The 19,473-nt window shown below is 39.7% G+C and overlaps 1 protein-coding gene across 1 annotated transcript in view; it reads right to left on the reverse strand.

The window, feature by feature from the left end:
• The window catches only part of TMEM45B (transmembrane protein 45B), a 28,052-nt gene that overhangs the window by 2,891 nt on the left and 5,688 nt on the right, over positions 1-19,473 (reverse strand). The window contains exons 2-3 of the mRNA XM_017679982.3: positions 2,590-2,786; positions 653-859 (exon numbers count right to left, since the gene is read on the reverse strand). Of these exons, the coding sequence (XP_017535471.1) occupies positions 653-859; positions 2,590-2,770 (388 nt within the window). The 5' untranslated portion in view covers positions 2,771-2,786. The remainder of the gene's footprint in view (positions 1-652; positions 860-2,589; positions 2,787-19,473) is intronic.

Here is a 19,473-nt window from a genome sequence, read left to right on the forward strand (position 1 = left end):
GTTTATATAACATTACAGGGCATCAAACATGCAGATGAAATTTATTTTGTGTGTGTGAAGCACAAAGGACATATACGGCAAAGGACGTATCTAAATCTATAGAATCCTCAGAGGATTCAGTACAGGATAAGTAAATGCCCCATTGCTGGCTTGTGACAAACTGTGTGCACCTGAAATTTAGTTTTGGTCTCACAACCTTTTTTCCTCATTAAACTCTGAAGCAGAAGCTAACGAGGGGGTTGGATTCCAACATGCTTTTCATTACCCCAGTTAATAGCTACATTTGGCCTGGCCATTTGGTGGTGTCCTGAGATTAGTGATGGCATCCAGACTATAACATGCCAGGTGTGGGTGGAGTGCAGTGTCTCTTCCCTAACCAATGGGAGTTACCCTCTTGCATGGTGGCATTCAGCCAGGCGTGGGACAGCTGTGAGTCCCTGTGGAAATGTGCACAGGCACGCACATGCGTGGTGGTGGCAGGGCGAGTCTGTGCACTGTTGCCTCAGGCCCTCATGTGCTGATTCAGGTTTTCAAGTCTGAGATGTGGATTTTCTTGGGAGAGTTACTACACTGTAGTATTTCTGATCTTTGTACCCTGATCCCTCAAACACAACTTGACAGTCTTGCTTTTTTTCCATCCGTACCAGCTTACCTTGGGTGAATGCTGCCATGGCCATAACTAGCCTGTCCACACCCAGGGGCACGTGGGTGACCAGACAGGTGAGCATGTCGGTGATGCCTGAGGCCATGAAGAAGACATACATGGTGCAGTGCTGCCAGTTCATCAGCTTCACCCAGTGGTTTTCATGTGTCAGGTGCAGGTGGGGCCCATCTGGGACAAACTGCTCTCCCAGGATGCCTGTAGGAAACGAGAGTGGAGATTGGCAAGAGGAGTAGCTCCACAACAGGCAGGAGATGTAAAAAAGTAACCCAAGTGAGGACTAAAGATCAGATGTGGGCAGGGATGGCCTCTGGGCGAGTGGACTGGTTCTGCTGCCACAGATGCAGCCGCTTCAGTGTGGAAAGGGGTTTGCTGAGGAGCCTGTGTTCCTCAGACCTCTTGCCTTTGTTCCTTTGGGGTTGGGGGCAGTGAGAGGAAGCAACAGAAATGTGGCCATATGGTGCTCAGGAAACTTGGTAGCTGAGGTGAAAGTGAGGCCCTATCACTTAAGTGAGAATGTGGCTGATACCTTGGTCTTTGGGCGCCCTCTGCCAAGGGAGCAGTGAAAGGAACCTCAAGGAAACAGCTGCGTCGGAAATAAGAGCATCTGAGGAGAGACCCTGGCGGTGACAGGTGGGCGTTCCTAAGGGAGAGCAGCTCCCAGGCGGGTTTCTGTCAGCAGGCTTCAAGCGAGCTCCCAGCTGTGGGTCCTTGTCCCAGCTTGAGGCCCCTCTGCTCTCTCACCTGTTCTGGAAGGTGCCTTTATACTTGATGCACTTAGACCTTAAAATAAATTCTCCATGGCAACATTCTGGACCCTCTTCCCTAAACTTTTTTTTACGAACCCAATCCCTGTATGAATTTATGTGTAAAGGATCAAGGAGTTGGTGGAAACAACCCAAGAAAAGGAAGTCCCCGTGACACTGGGATGGAAGCCCTGTAAGACCAGGGGCTGTGATCAGCTCCCCATTGTATCCCCAGTACGTAGAACAGCGAGTTCCTGGCACATGGCAGAAACTCAAGAGAGAATGATCGAATGAGTATTATTTTCATCTAGCAAAGAGGCCAAATACAATTTTTCTAGCTTCATTTAGGCCAAGTTGATGCTGTCCTTAGCAATTAAGCACATGGTCCCTTTTCCTTCTCAGTTCCAGAGACATAAGAAAGCCTTTCTGATGCCCGAATGACTCGTGAATGGGAAAATTCCGCTGCACCGGGCAAACAGCTACATAGGCTTGTGTACTCCAACAGAAGCTACTGTCACCGCGTTAGTTCCTCCAGAGGAACTGTGGACAAAGATGGGAAGTGGCAAAATGCCTTTGAGGAGTAAGGGGCCTTGTTAACTCACGTGATGTGCTGGTCCCAAGGAAGAGCTTGCTCCCCCTGCCCTGCTCATTCCGTGAGGGCCGCCGGTGGTGCGCCAGGGACGACAAGAGGGGATGGATTTTGTTGTAAACCCCCTGCTCCTGCCCCCGTAATTGCTTGAGATTTGGGAATGGGTGATATGCCAATGAGTTTGGGTGTTCACTACTGAGGGTCTAGTGGACAGACATACTGGGTTTGGGGGTGGGGAGATGATTTTTCTAAAACAACTTCTTTAGTACTTTCTCATAACATGTACATGAGCTTGTTCTAATTTTTTTTGCTGTTTTTATGTGTGTTTTATCGTTTTCATAGACATCTATAGGGCAAAGGATGTAGTTTATTTGGTAGTGTTTTGTAATGCACTATGATGTAAGGAGCTATTAACTTAAAATTACAAAGCACTGTACACAGTAGATGTTATGATAAAATACTTAGTGGCCAACTGCAAATCTTTGTTCCATTATCTCTGCCAGTGGAAATGTCCATTTCATGGGGTCCAAAAATGGGTTAAAAGTTCTGGGTTGGATGGGAGATTCCCCTGGGCCAGATGACCCGCTTCTTACCAATGACTGAAAACAAAGTTCTGATTGCAGCTTCAATGATCTCAACACGCTGAGAATAATGGGCCAGTTTGCTGCTTTTCCCCTTTTGGTGAAAGTACTTCAGTGGATACTTCACTGACCACCATAGTCCAGTTATCAAGAAGAAGCTCCCTGGGACAGCATGGCCCTTGAAGTTTGCCATCAGGGTTCCAGGACACCTAAAAAATAAGGGGATAGCTGTTAGGTGCCTGAATGAAGAAAACAGTATGTGACTGAGAATTCCAAATCATAAGCCATATTAAGTAAGAAGAATCCATTCAGTCTCATAAAATAAGCCTTTATGTTGTTGTCATTGAAGTATTGTTTGTGGAATGAGTTACATGTCCATGAGAATATCACTGGCCCTAACGATTTAAGAGACGTGGGTAATATAAAAGGACAAAGGAGGGTAGGCAATATTTACTGATCTTGGGAGAAAAGCCTTCCTAAATGTAAAGGCGGGAAGTAGAGAAGAAAAATGCCCACCTACATAAGCGTTTTATATATCAAAAGCATCAGAAGGCAAACAAATCAGGAAGATGTTTGTAGTAGTTATGATGGTTATAACATTATGTACTCTTTACGAATTAGTAAGGAAAAGACCATAGCAGAATGGCCAAAAGATATCAGCACAGAATTCACAAAATGATACAAATTGATAATAAGGCTCGTAATGAAAGATGTGCAAGTGAAAGCCCAATGTCATTCTTCACCTACTTTGAAAAATAATTTGAAAAACTACAGATCTGATGCAGCACTTTAATGTAAATGAATATGTCCAATATAATTCAAGTTTGGTAAAAGTTAAAATAATTATATAAACACACCACCTTATTCCAAAAGAGATTTCAGGCATGATTTGCCATTACCCTACTTACAGTAGAATAGACTATAGGATCAAATTGAGGAGTGTTCAGTAGAATTGATTCAAAAAGAAAATGATTATTTTCCCTTGTGGCCTGGGTGATGACCTAAAGAATATGTAGGGTGGGAGAAAAATAGTTGATGATGTTCGAGAAGATAGCGCCTAGGAACATAAAGTGCTCGTGGTCTGCACAGCCTAGTCCAACCTCGGCCATCAGGGAGCCCATCCCGCCATCACTGGCTACACTGTCAGGACTTCCACGTCTGACAGGTTTACATCCGAGGCTTCCACCCTTCAGCAAGAACTTTAACAAGCTTTTAGAAAATGTTAATAGTTAAAAAAAAATCAAATAGTATTTAAAAGGCTTATAGTGAAAAGCAGCAGCCCTATGCTCCCTCCCTCCTTGCCTCCTAGTGAAACTACTTTAAACTCTTTCCACTGTTTCTTCTGGATTTTATCTCCATAATGCTCATTAATTTGTGCATGCTGCCACTTGTGAGTTTGTCTTGTCAGGCATTATCTGCCTGCTTCCTTGAGCTCTCACGACCTCTCCCTTCTCTTCAGCCCTTTGTGTTTACAGAGTCACGTCATACTCACTTGTTTAAATCATTAGTTTCATTATGGCTCTGTATATTCAAAGTCCTTACCAGGGCCAACAGACCCTACCTGATCCTGGGTGATCTCTTAGATCTCCTACCTCTCCACCCCTGCAACACATGGTCCTTCTGTTAAACGAGTACAGTCCACTCCTGCTTCAGGACCTTGCACTGTCTCTTCTCTGTTGGACATTTTCCCCACAGATCCAAGAGTTCTCTCCTGCACTTTACTCAGGTTTCTGTTCAAACTTTATTCCCTGACTACTTTATGTAAAATAGCAGGCACTTCTCATTTTCCAGCCCAGGTACGCTTGTAAATTCTCTTCAAAGCATGAATCACTGTGATATATATTGATTCTTTCTTTTAAGCACCTATCTCCATCCACTAGAATGTAAGCTCCTTGAAACAGAGATTTATTCTGCTATTGCAGTTAGCCCAGTGCTTACAACAGGGCCTGACATAGACTAAGCACTCAAATATTTGTGGAATGAATGAATGAATGAATGCTGATTGAAATTGTGTATCATGGATTACATTTTCAACATTTTTCTTTTATTCTGGAGTTAATAGTTGCCTTATTTTTCATTTTAGTTTCCCATAAATTAATCACTGAATTTTCCATGGAAGAGCTAACAGATTTGTGAAATGTCTATCAAGTTAATGTCTAAATATTCAAACTTCAAATAATCAGATTCCATTTTATACCTAGAGGCCTCTCTTACAGGGCCTCCAAAGCCCTGTCTCATCCTGCAGCATTCCAGCACCCTCTTCCAAATTCCCTTTGCCTTTTTTCTGTTTTGATCCCTTGTTTCTTGGATGCCATTTATTATTTTTTTGTTTGTTTCCATTCATATGCCTTTAGTTTTCCCCAAAATATGCACAAAAAGTAGATAGTTTGATAATTTGCATAGCTGACAAGCTCTGCCTTTTTTATCAAAATGGTTTATTTAGTCTCTTCATACTTAATTATTGATGTGGTTAATTTACATATCTGTCATTTTGCTATTTGTTTTCTACGTCTCATGTTATCTTTTTTTTTTTTTTTTGCCAGGGAGACTTTTATTGAGATACAGTGAGAGGACAGACAGAGCTCCTGACACTAGCCAGGAGGGGACAAGAGAGCCCCTCATGTTATCTTTTTTTAAGACTATTTCAGAGCAGTTTTACATTTACAACAAAATTGAGAACAAAGTACAGAGATTTTTTCACACACCCTCTGGCTTCACAGATGCACGGTCTCCTCCATTGTCAACATCATTCACCAGTATGGTGCATTTTTTTTTCATCAAGGCTGAACCCACATTGGTGCCTCATAATCACCCAGTCTTGTTCATCTTCAATATTTTGTTGGCTCTTCGGCCATATAAACTTAATCAGTTTGTTGATATCCCTGAAATACCTCGCTGGGATTTGGATTTGGATTGCATTCAATCTATAGATTAAATTGGGAAGAACTGACATCTTGACAATATTGAGTCTTCCTACCCATGAATGTAGATTATCTCTCTCCAGTTCTTTGATTTCTTTTATCAGAGTTTTGTGGTTTTCCTCATATAGGTCTTGTACTTTATTTGTTAGATTTGCATCTAAGTATTTCTCTTTTAGGGATGTGCTAATGCACAGGGTATTGTGATTTTATTTCAAATTCTACTTGTCTCTCATGACTTTTGGCTCCTCTGTTCCTTCTTTACTGCTTTTTTGTATAACAGATGATTTTGGTGTATTATTCTAATTCCTCTTTTATTGGCTATATTTTAAGTTTTTCTAGTGCTTGCTCTAGAATTACAGTATGCATCTTTAAGTTGTCACCATCTATTTTAGGTTAATATTAACTTAATTCTGGTAAAATGTGGCAGCTTTGTTCACTTAATAGCTCCATTTCCCATTCCTCCATCATGGCATTGTTGATATGTATTAACCATATACACACACACACACACACACATGTACACACACATATCAACAATGAATAAACATACATTTCAAATATATATATATATACAATACCTGTTATAAACCAACAGTGTTGCAATTAAGGCTTTAAATAGTCTTCTATTTTTCAAGAAATAGAAATACTTTCATATTTAATTACATATTTACCATTTCCAGTGCTCTTCATTCCTTCCTGTGCATTTGAATAGATCCCTAATCTCATTTACTTTCAACATGAAAGATATCCTTTAATATTGTTTATAAGGCAGTTCTGTAACCAACGAATTCTTTCTTTTGCTAAAGATGAAAAAAAATCTTTATTTCATCTTCATTGTTGAAGAATAGTTCCATTGGATATAGAATTCTTACTTGGCAGTTTTTCCTTTCAACACTTTGAATATGGTCTTCCACTGGCTTCAGGCCTTCAATGTTAGTGATGAGAAATCAGCAATTAGTCATATTGCTATTTTCCTGTATGTGTTGGGTCATTTTTGTCCTGCTGTCAAGATTTTTTGTTGCCTTTGGCTTTCAGCAGTTTGACCGTGCTATACCTACATGTGGTTCTTTTTGTGTCTTTTACTTTGGTCTTGGCTAAGCTTCTTGGATCTGTAGTTTAGTATTTTCTATCAAACTTGGAAAGTTTTCAGTCATTAATTCTTCAATTATTTTTAAATGACTCTTTCCCCTTTTCTCTCTCTCTTCCCTCTCTTTTTTTTTCTCTTTGCCCTTCTCTGTTGGGACTCCCTGTACATGAATGTGTGGACATTTAACATTGTCCCACGGGGCTCTATTCAGTTGTCTTTTTTTTTTTTCCTTTCTACTCTTCAGGTTGGATAATTTCTATTGATCTATTTTCAAGTTCACTGATTCTTTCTTCCACTATCTCAAAATCTATTGACAGTTTCATCTAGCGAATTCTTAACTTCTCAATTGTATTTCTCAACTCTAGAATTGCCATTTAATTCTTTATATTCTGTAGTTTTTATTATATTAAAACTCCCTTTTTGTTGAGTCATTTCTATGTATTTTCTTTTAATTCTTTGTACAGGTAAATGTAAGTTCCTAATATGACTCCCCCAATAGCCTTTGAAATAATGAGACTCCTTCATCTCCCAGAGCTTTCTCCTGTGCACCCCTTAGAGGAGACCCAAGAGGCTTACCAAACCCCTGTTCTTTTTGGTTTGAATTGGCCAATCCAGGTTTAACCTGGGAACTCCAAAGCCCTCCACCTACAGACTAATAATGGCATGGGCCCTAGGTCCTGCCATACTTTCTCTACCTGCACCCTGCCTTGGAGACCTCACATGGCCTTGAGGTGTGCCATGTACCTGTTCCAGGACCTCTAAGTAATAAATTCTGTTTCAATTCCCTAGTAGTTTTTTGTACCAAAGTCACCATCAGATACTTCCTGGGACTCTCTTTAATTTGATAAAGTCACAATAGCTTCTCAATTTGTTGTGTGCCTTTGGCCAATTTTCAGTTCCCTGAAATGGTTGGTTTTGGTAATTTTGTCTAGTTTTAGACATTATTTTGTTTTTCTGTTTTTTTTTTTTTTACAGAAAGGAATTGCATGTTGCCATAACTGAAGGGCCCTCTTCTCAACCCTCTATTGGTCAACATTAAAAAAAAAAATCTCCATTTTCATTTAGTGTTTGACACAGATCCTTTTCAATGTCAAGCTTGTTAAACCCCTTAGTTTTCCTAGCCAGAAGTGCAGAAAAACCAGCTTTGCAAATCCTCCCTGTTCTTCTGCATTTTTATGAGAAGCAGTACTGTCAATAAAGGCAGAATCCTTGTCTGCCTCTGTGTAGTCTGTACCAGTTTGTCAAGCTCCACCCTCTCCTTTTACCTGGTTTAAAATTCACATCAGTGGATACTAGGGCCTGCAGCTTGTCTATAGAAACTTTAAATGTACTTACACTATTTGGAAGACTGAGTACCTTGACTTGATGGGGCAGAGGAACAGGGGGAGGTAGATTTCTTCCATGAACAAATTATTAGGTTAGTTTATGAGATTAGCTGCCTTACAGAACATGTGGTAGAGATATGAGTCAGTTTTAATGAGGGACAAAATAACTGATTTGAAATAGAATAAAAACTTAGACTTCTAATAATTTGGGTAACATCATTCAAATGGGCCAAGTCCTTGAGAAGTCTAGCTTTAAAGAAGTAATTAAAAAATAAATATTAAAAAAATTAAACACCTAGGGGATGAGCTTCTTAGAATGGTGTGGCTGTTACGCTATAAAATATTTCAATCTAATGAAAACTCAGGAAAACATCAGAAAGTGTTTCTGCAAGGACAAATTCCTTAATTTTCTTCTTTTGATACATTTACTCTTTTTTGATGTCACATGAGATAGAACGGGTGTGTGAAGGGAGGATTGAATATTCTGGAGAGGTAGTAGCTTTGAGCTAAAGCTCGTAACTAAGAAGCCTAGTGGTTTGGGCAACATTTCATGTCTAAGGAGATCACGGGGAAGAACATAATTTGAGTAGGAGGTTTGATGTGCTTTTCCTGATACTCCTTGTTTTTAACTGTTTTCTGGAATCTACATTCTTTTTCATTTGAGGTAAGTGAACTGGAAGACAAGTTGAAGATGTCAGAAAGAGAAAAAAGAGCTAAAAGTAAGAGTGCAGTTTTACCTCCAACAAATTTTTGCACAAAAAATGTAAGGAAGAGAGGGGAGCAAGGAAAGAGGAATGCAAGCCATAGAAGTGGAGAGAGGATATGGTGTAGAGGAGAGGAGTAATTATGTCCAGTGACTTAGGCCTGTAGTTAAAAATAAAGCGTGATACAGCACCTTTTGATATTAAATAAAGCTCATATTTTAGATGGGGTAAGTAGGAATAGTGAAGGAAGGGGTATGTCTAGATGAGCGAGAGAATCAAAAAAAGGAGCAATAAAAGTGAATTTGGTTTTCTTCCTCAAGTGCCCAGGCTGAGCAACCAGCACTAATGTCCGGAGAATTAAGGACATGATTTTCATGGCAGGGGGAAGAGTTGAAGCCAATTTCTCCCAATTTGTGATGACAGGATACAAAATTTAAAATATCACAGACCTGCACAAATCACACCTTTGATCTAATCATGGTTTATCCTCACCGTGGAATATTTCACAACCATTAAAAAGAATGAATCAGAGCTATGCCAGCTATACTGGGAGGTTTTCCATGAGATAATGTTGGCTGGGACAAGCAAGATGGAAAAGACCACTTACAGCTCCATTTTGTGCAATAATGATAACATCCTGCATATATGTATACATATGTATATGCATATGGGTATATTAGGGAACAGGAAAAGCAATATAGAAGATTACTTTGAAGACATTTAATACTATTCATTAAACATTTCTAGCTGTTTTCTAGGTACATAGTATGATAATATTTTGTGGCCCCTTTGTATTTGAGTGTTTTTGTGAGTTAACAGAAGTGACGTGTGCTACTTCTGGGCTGCAACATGTTGTTGCTAGTTCAAGACCCACCAGAACACATTTCCCTCTACCATATTACTATCATCATTCATAATGGTAGCTCTTCCATAAGCCTAGATCTCAAAGTGAGGAGACATGGAGCAGAGCCCCAAATAATCCATGGTGAACACATGGCATGAAAAAGAAACAGCTCAAAGAAGAAATTGTAATGGCCAACAGGCACATGAAAAGATGCTCACATTATAATCATCAGGGAAATGCAAATTAAAACCACAATGAGATATCACTTCACACCAATTAGGATGGCCAGCATCCAAAAGACAAACAACAAATGTTGGCGAGAATGTGGAGAAAGGGGAACCCCTCTACACTGCTGGTGGGAATGTAAATTAGTTGAACAACTGTGGAAAGCAGTATGGAGGTTCCTCAAAAAACTCAAAATAGAAATACCATTGGATCCAGTAATTCCACTTCTAGGAATTTACCCTAAGAATGCAGCAACCTAGTTTGAGAAAGACATATGCACCCCTATGTTTATGGCAGCACTATTTACAATAGCCAAGATATGGAAGCAACCTAAGTGTCCATCAGTAGATGAATGGATAAAGAAGATGTGGTACATATACACAATGGAATATTATTCAGCCATAAGAAGAAAACAAATCCTACCATTTGCAACAACATGGATGGAGCTAGAGGGTATTATGCTCAGTGAAATAAGCCAGGCAGAGAAAGACAAGTACCAAATGATTTCACTTATCTGTGGCGTATAAGAACAAAGAAAAAACTGAAGGGACAAAACAGCAGCAGACTCACATAACCCAAGAATGGACTAACAGCATTCCTTCAAAACGGGCTGTGCAGCATGAGCTTGCTTCCCTAGGAGTTTTCTTCCTTGCTTTCCTCACACCCCTACTTTTTAAAAATAGTTTTATTGAGATATAATTTATATACTGTACAACTCACCTAATGTGTAAAATTCAGTGGCTCTGAGTATGTCCACTGTGTCTTGCAACCATTGTTACAGTCAATTTAGAACGTTTTCATCAGACACAAAAGAAACCCCCCCTGCCCATTAATCACTGTCCATTTCCCCCAGTCCCACCCAACCTACTTTCCTACTTTCTGTCTGTAGAGATTTGCCTACTCTGGACATTTTGTATAAACTGAATCATATATTATGTGGTCTTTTGTAACTGGCTTCTTTGTTTTAGCACAATGTTTTCAAGTTTCATCCATGTTGTAGCATGTGTCACTACTTACTCTTTTTCATGGCTGAATATCTCATTGTGTGCATATACCCCAGTTATTGGTTTGCTAGGGATGCTGTAATAAAGCTCCCCATGCTGGCGGGCTTTAACAACAAAAATTTATTTTCTCATAGTTCTGGAGGCTGTAAGTCCAAGATCAAGGTGTGGGCAGTTGGTTCCTTATGAGGCCTCTCTCCTTGGCTTGCAGACAGCTGCCTTCTCCCGTATCCTCACATCATCTTTCTTCTGTGTGGATGTGTCCTCTTATAAGGACACTGGAATTATTCGATTACCACCCTCCTTAATGACCTCATTTTAGCTTAATTACCTCTTAAACACCAAAGATCATATCTTTGAATACAGTCATATTCTGAGGTGGTGTTGGTTAGGACTTTAAAGTATGGATTTGGAAGGGTACATAATTCAGCCCGTAACACATTTATTTACCCATTTTTTAAATCAACATTTCTATATGCTTTTATTGATTTAATTACTAAATCACTACAAAAAAGAACTGTCAGGTATATAAAAAAAGATACTTTGAAGGTTTTAAAAGCCTTACTAAATGTTCCTACTTTTTATTTCCTAATGAATCTGAAAGTCACCCTCAGATGGTTCTAGAAATTTTTGGCTATTACTCTTCTTCTTAAAAAAAAAAAGCCTTGCTGACATATAACTCATATACCATAAAGTTATTTCCTTTAATGTGTACAGTTTGGTGATTTCTGGTACATTCACAGTAGTGAAACCCTACCCCTATCTAGTCTTAGAACATTTTCACCCACCCAAAAAGAAATCCCACACCTTCTAGCAGTTATTCTCTATTTTCTTCTAACACCTCATCCCCTGGCAAACATTAATCTACTTTCTATCTCCGTAAGTTTGCATATTCTAGATATTTCATATAAGTGGAATCTTATAATTCTGCCTCTTTCACTTAGCATAATGTGCTAAATGTTCATTTATGTTATAGCATGTATCAGTACTTCATTTCTTTTTATTGCTGAATAATATTCCATTGTGTGGATATATTACATTTTGTTTATCCATTCATCTGTTGGTGGCTATTTGGTTGTCATGAATAATGATACTATGAACATTTGTGAATATATTCTTGTGTGTACTTATATTTTCATATCTCTTGGGCATACACCTAGGAGTTGAATTGCTTGGTCATAGGGTAACTCTACGTTTAACATTTTAAGAAACCACCAGATTGTTTCCCAGAGTGCTTGCACCATTTTACAATCCCACTAGCAATGTATGAGAGTTCTAATTTCTCCACATACTTGCCAATACTTATGCCCACCTTTTATTTTAGCCATCCTAGTGGGTATGATGTGTATCTCATTGTTTTGTTTCATTGTGCTTCCCTAATGAATCATGATGTGGAGTGTTTTTTCATGTGGTTATTGGGCATTGGTATAGCTTCTTTGGAGAAATGCCTATTGGAATCCATTGCCTGTTTTAAATTGGGTTGTTTTTTTATTGAGTTGTAAAAGTTCTTTATATATTATAGACACAAATACCATATCAGATATATGATTTGAAAATAATTTCTCTCTTTCTGTGGATTGTTTTTTTTACTTTCTTGATTGTATTGTTTCAAGTACAGGAGTTTTAAATTTTGATGAAGTCCAGTTTGATTAATTTTTTCTTTTGTTGTTTGTACTTGTGGTGTCTTAGCTGAGAAACCATTTCTTAACTAAAGGTCATGAAGATTCATGCCTTTATTTTCTTTTAAGGGTTTTACAGTTTTAGCTGTTGTCTATTGTCCATTTTAATTAACTTTTATGTATGGTGTAAGGTAGGGATCTAATTTCATTCTTTTACATATCCAGTTGTCCCAGCCATTTGTTAAAAAGATTTTCCTTTCCCCCATTGAATTGTCCTGGTGCCCTCACCCTTCTATTCTTGAAAATGGATTTCCTCAGTCTTCAAAGCCTTGCCTACAGTAGGGTCAAACTGTGGGAAAGAAAGAGTAATTCAACTATTACAACACATTATTAAATATTTTAATAAGGTGTTATGATAATTAAGGGAGGACTCTATTTCAGCTTGGGGGAAATAGGAGATAGATTATAGAGGGAAGTGTGACTAAAGCTTCCCTGAAAAACAAGTTAACAGGTAGTATGGGTGGGGTTCCAGGCAGAACAAATAGTACATGCAAAGACAGGCAGTTGAAGCCAATCACCCATATAGTGTGAGCTGAACTAGATTATGTTGCTTATTCTCTTTATCCTATCATTCCTACCTCCTTTACCAAGAAAAACCAAATGTCATTCTCTTCCATGGGTAGAATGCATTAAATCTTGAAATTGTCTTAGATTGGGAATAAACAAGACAGTATACATAAAAGTCAGATCAATCAGAGACTGTGGTCCTCTGTGCCCAAGAATCTCTGGGAAAGGATATAAACCAACACACAAATGGGCCTGAGGAAGGTTAGTTTATAAAAAAATGTAAGTTAAGGTTTATACTATTTTGGGTACATTCTATTTCCTAGATTTCCCTAGGAAAAAGGAAATTGGGTTCCTAAACTTTCCTTTAAGGGGGAAGTTTAGTCACATAATAGAAAGAACATGAACTATGAAGTGTCAGAGCTAAGTTCAGCCCTTATTTTGCCATTTCTACTGGTAAGACATCGGGCAAATTCCTTAACCTCTCTGAATCTCAGTACCCCTCCTAAAATGGACATAGCACCTACCTCAGAGGGATCTTGTGAGGATTAACTGAAAATGTCTGGCAGGTACCTAGAATAAGTGTTTAATAAATGTGAGTTTCCTCATACTCTGGTGCCCTTAATACCTATTCCCACAATTAATAAGGGAAGAAACCTGGACTTATCTCGCAGGAGAAGTAAAATTATTGAACTCAGGCTGTTGTCCTTTGCTTTTAGTAGCTGCCTCCAGTGGGGGTTCTGGGGGAAATAGAAATCACTGTTGACCTTTTACCAAATCCTGGGGAGCGCAGTGGCTGAATGTATCTTTTTAATAGGAATGGGATGTGTGTTTGGTCAGTAGGGAAGTAGAATATAGCCTATCATTTTACTGCAGAACATGGTATTTATACTTCCTGAATCTGTCCTCACCAGTAGAACACTAAGATGGCTTCTGATCCTAGTTTCCTTTGGAAATACAACCAACCCTGTCTGACTCGTTTTCTGTTACTCTGCAAATAACAAGGTTGATACCCTCCCTGTTGAATGGGCTGCTTAGTGATAGAATGCAGACATAAGCACAAGGCTCAGTGTTGAAAGTCCTCTGTTGCCCACAGGATGATGTGTCTGACTGAGTCCTCAATTTCAGGCAGGGTGTGTCCCTGCTCCGCAACAGCCCCTCAAGAGGCCTTACGTAAGTGACTCTGGTGTCCATCACCTTTTTCAAAATTTGACAGCTGCTACTGTCATTGTTATTTTTTCTGTAGGTGGTTCCTTGGAACAACATGGTCAGAAGGAATAAGACCAGAACAAGAGTCTAAACCTTGTTCCTGGCATTAAATTCATGATGCTATGGAATAAAATTACCATAAACAAGAGAGCTCGATTACCCCCCAGCTCAGTCTGATTCCTAAGCAAAAGATGGTCTCATTATTGCTCTTTTTTCCCCCTGTGTAAGCCTATTAAATACATGAATAAAACAAATAAGAAATGATCCCTACCTTTGAGGAATTATAATCTGGTAGGGAGCTACATACTTGGAAAGATTGCATGTCATGAAATACACTGATAGCAATCCTTGGGGACACTGAATAGAAAGTCACTGCCACCAGAGACTCTGAGAAAGCTTCACAGAGGGGCTGGCATTTGAGCTGGGCCTTCCTTGATTTCTTCTTTCAAATTGTCATGACAAGAAGGCAGTCTAACTGGAATCCTGAATTAAAGACTGAAGAACAAATTTGGACTGAAATTCCATTATTTCTTAAGATCTAATAAAGAATCCTGGCCTTTGAATTAGAAGTCAGGGTTCTAGTTCAAGTTTTGCTCTGAACTTAACTCTGACCTTGAGCAAGAGATGTAATCCCTCAGGATCATATAATTTCTTTGTTGGCTACATTGGTAGTTTGGAAGAGGTAATCTCCAGGGCTCCTCCTAGTTCTAAAATCCCTTTCTGTCTTTGCTGTTAGCTAACACATCACAAAAATGAAATGAAAAACGAAAAGGCATTAGAGCCAGTTTAGTCATGGCGAGGGGGAGTGGAACCAGTTATGGACACCAACAGAGAAGCAGTTACCAGCTGCCACTTCAGCATTCATTAAAGTGGAAGGGGCATCTCTGGACCTTTATTGAAGTGGAAGGGGCATCTCTGGACTTCAAAAGTTAGTTTATTTTTCAAACAACAGGGAGAAAAATTTTAACACATTTTTCCTTCCTTCTCTACTATCAGTGAACTTGCCTAGTCAGTGACCAAAAGGACGTGGGGCCTCCCTGTTACTTAGCAGTCCTTTTCACGTGCAAGCTGTTACTCCCATTTCCGAGAGACTGGTTTTTGAAAACTCATTGCTTGCCTCAAATCTGAGTTCACTGAACTCTGGGTAAACCCTTTTTACTTATTCCAGTAACATAATTCAGACTGTGAGGCATCAATCACATCAATTTCCTCTTCCTAACCTGCAGATTCGCACCTATGCACACCCATTCTTTTCTTCTGACTCCTGCGCCCCACCTCCTGCGCCCCACCACTCCCATAGGCCAAAGCCCCATTCGTGCTTTTCAGGACATCCTCCCCTGTGCCCCACGGGCCCCAGTTCTATTAATCATAACTTCTCTCACCCTCTATTGCCTTTTCCCCCTTTGACTGTAACCAGGCTCAAGACTTTTTCACACAAAATAATAAAAGAAAAAGGAAAAAGAAATGAAAAAATCTGCCCTGGATCTCCTAAGAACCACCATGTATTTCTTTTCCTACTTACATTTTCAAATGTAAAAATATTATCTAATGTATATGAAAGATATAAAGAATAACAACAGTGTCCCATGACCCAGCTTAAGAAATGGAATTTTCCCAACATCCTTGGAGCTTCCTTGCTGATCCGCTTTGATGATGTGCCCCCACTCCCCCTGTCCTGAATTGTGGGGTTAGCATTCACTTGCTTCTGTTTTACTATATACCTCACACATTTACTACATACGTTATCTTCAAACAACACATAGTTGTGCAAGTTTTTAAGCTTTATATATATGTTGTCAAGACACATGGACGTTTTCCTCACCATCCCCCCTAGCCAGTAGCCAAAAATGCCTGTGATGGTTGGTTTATTTACAGATAACTAAAAAGACCAATTTCTAATACTAAAAATTATTTGAAAAGTCATTAACTGTTGAAGTCGATTGTCACTTAAATGAAGTTTTCTTTGGGTAGAAATGAATTTTGGTGGTATTGTGTAATGTAATCATTCTCAAAAGCAGTGAAGTTTCTTGGAAAAAACCTGGGAAGACCTCCATTTAGTCCTACCTCTTCACCACCACACTGAAATTGTGCCAATAGATGCCACCAAATGCCCTCCATATTGTTTCATCAATGGAAATCTTTAAAATGTTACCTTGATAGACCTCTCCTCTGTTCTCGATGCTACTCTGTAGTTGACACTGTCAGCTAGCCCCTTATCTCTGAAATTATCTACTACCCTTTGGCTTTTGGGATTCTCTTCTCTCCTGGCTCTCTTCATTGTCCGCAGTCTTCTTCCTGTTCTTGAAGGGGTCCTCTTCTTCTGTCTGCCTCTTAAATGCAGCAGTCATTGGTCCACTGTTCTTTTATCTACCTTCTTCTTGCAGGAACTCATACACACCCATGGTTTAATCACCACTTGCACACTGATAACTTCCATGATTTTATCTCTAGCCCTGACCTCTTCCCTCAGACTGACTTGCATATGTAACAGTCTGCTGAACCGATAGACGTGCACATAAATAGAGATGCTTCTTAGACACCTCAAAGTCAACATGTCCCAAACGTTCATCATCTTCTTCCTCGCCAAATCAGCTTCTCTTCTGTATCCCAGACGTGGGCCATGGCTTAGCACTGGTCATTCTCAAAGACAGAATCCTTGGAGTCATCCTAGACTCTTCTTCATTCCTCACTCTGTCTCACAGTGTCACAGTGTCCTAAGGGACTAAACATTTCTGTTCATTTTCCCTTCCCAAATTTCTGGTGTTTCTTTTTCTTCTCGATTCCTGCAACAATCTCATTTACGCTCTCTGTGTCTTCTGCCTGGGCCAATGCAGTGCCTCTAGACCTGCTGTCCATAAAACCTCCTTCTCTGCAGCCAGATCATCTACTTACAATGTAGATCTGACTACACCACTATAGCATTTATCCTTTTCCACTGACTAACCTCCACATGGATGTGGCCCACGCCCCTTTGCATTGCACACACCCAGGACATGGCTCTGCCTGTCTCTCCAGGCTCATCTCCCATTTTTCCCAGCCACAAACCTTACAGTGTATGCTTCACTCATTCCTCCACCTAGTATATCCTTTTCATTTTTCTTCACCTGGCTTACCTTTACTCAGTTCTCAAAAGGTAGTCCTTATCTCCTCTAGAAAGCCTTCTGTGAATTACCTGGTTGGGCTATATGCTCCACCTCTGTTACCATAGTACCTTATACATAATTTGATTTTTATCACCTACCATGTCATATTAGAATTACACATTTATATGTTTCACTCACTAAACTGTAGGCTCCTCAAGAGCAGAGATCTTACCTGCTTCAGGTCAAACTTCCCATGGCCAAATACAAAGCTTGACATCTAATAATACTTCTTGATCTGAACCAAACTGATGCAATTTAGCTTTAATCTTGAATTTTGAGAGAACTATCTCCAAAACCCAGTCATTAGTGAGGTTGCTGGTACCATGACTTGCTCATATAATTTTTAGAGCTAGATCAGTCCTTAGAAGATCATCTAGTCCTATGTCTCTTAGACTGGTGTACGGGTAAGCCCCTCTTCCCAAAGGATATCTGACATAGCACCAACATGGCATAGCATCCTGGGATGTCAGTTTTACCTAAAGATTTTAGGAAAAATGATTTTCATGTTAAAATAGATGGAGATGAATTTGGGGGGGTAGCATAAATGTGTTAGCATTAAGGCAGACTTCAACTTATGCCAGGCTGTTCTCAGCCAAGCGTCCATGTGGGAGTACAAGTTCTGTGGCGAGTGGTAGCATCTGAGAAACACACATCTACAGATCACTGTCTCACACAGTTCTTGTTCTAGAGCCTTTCATATAAAAATACACAGCTCCAGTGAGACCAAAGCATAGAAATGATCTCAAAAACAGCCAGAAGAGAGAGGTTTTTCATCCTGGGACTGGTTTAATTCTGACAAAGTGCCTGGCTGATAGGCAGAATGGGTCTGCTAAAATTAGTACATCATCTGCTTTGTATAAAATATCCCCAACGGTAAAGGTAAGGGAGAAGAGGCAGAAAACAACGTTAGCACAGAATGAGAGGGTTTGGATCAAAGTTGGGGCCAGACCAAAGTGAGCAGACGGAAGCAAAGGTTTGTGTCAGCAAGGCAGGGACAGGAGGGACAAAAGGCATCCAAATAAAATGGTGGCCAGAGAACTAGTTGTGGGTGTTGGGTGATCACATAAGAAATGATTACATCTTTAGTAAGATGATATAGGGAGTTTTGCCCTTGGAAATTCTACCTGGGGTCCTGGTAGTCTGAAATTCTGCCAGTCTATTTTCTTACAGCTTGTCCATACATCAAATGTGAGAATGAGGTGGTATCATCCAAGAGGAAGACCCAAAAGAAACAGGAACAGCAAGGGACACGCAGCAAGGCTAGTTTAAAATGGCTAATGGACTTCCTTTTATCCAGTGCCTCTTATGTATCAGGCATTGTTTGGGTGGGGAAACAGAGGCAACAAGACTGGACCCCAGCCCTCAAGGACTTTGCAGCCTTGAAGGTGCCTGAGAAGGAAGAGCCGACGGTAGGAAATCCAGTATCTAATGCCTGGGATTTCCAATTAGGAGGTCTTTGAAAGCTAAACCAGGAATCTTTTCTGCAACACACACTATGTGGTGGCTTAACGTGATCTAAAACTTTCCCAGCAAAAAAGAGAGTGACAAGTCGGCCCCCAGTTTTGATTATCACCTGTCAGGCTGCACAAGGGAAAAAATGGTATGGATTTGGAGAGTGACCTCCAAGGGCAGAAATCCCTCCCAAGTCCTATAACCAAGACATTCTCTAGAGGTATTAGGAAAATACTTTCCCAATAGAACCTCTTAAAGAAAAATACTAGGCTAATTATACTTTTCCATCTTAATTAATCTTCTCCTATATAACCTGTTAAGATAAACAGAGGCATAATATGGAACTTCTCCAAAGGCTCTAATTTATTCTGGATTAGTAAGTATTTCATTGTAGGTGGGTAATAAATGTTTTGCAAATGGTTATTTTATAACAATTAATTGTACATATGTTCATGGGCCTTTCATTACTCCAGGATCTCAGAGCTTTTTCTTTTTTAAAAGAAAAGAACTCAGTCTCCATGGAAGCTTCTGACTTTCTCCATGCTGCTGACAAAAGATGCACAGAGAAGCACAGAGGTGCATGGAAGCCTCAGGTATTTCAAAGTGGGGAAGGGTCAGGAACAAAATTCTGATTTTCAAGCCCTAGGCTACCCCTTACCTACCTCAAAGCGAGAACTTCTACTATAAATGAATGAATCTATCTATTTACCTATCTATCAAGTTTCTAATGGCTCTCTTTTCTCTAAAGGAATAGATGGCTAGAGATGGGGCCTTTCTAATGAGAAACTATACTAGAAAGCTG

Source organism: Manis javanica, chromosome 6 (genome assembly GCF_040802235.1).
Source record: "Manis javanica isolate MJ-LG chromosome 6, MJ_LKY, whole genome shotgun sequence".
Lineage (NCBI taxonomy): Eukaryota > Metazoa > Chordata > Mammalia > Pholidota > Manidae > Manis > Manis javanica.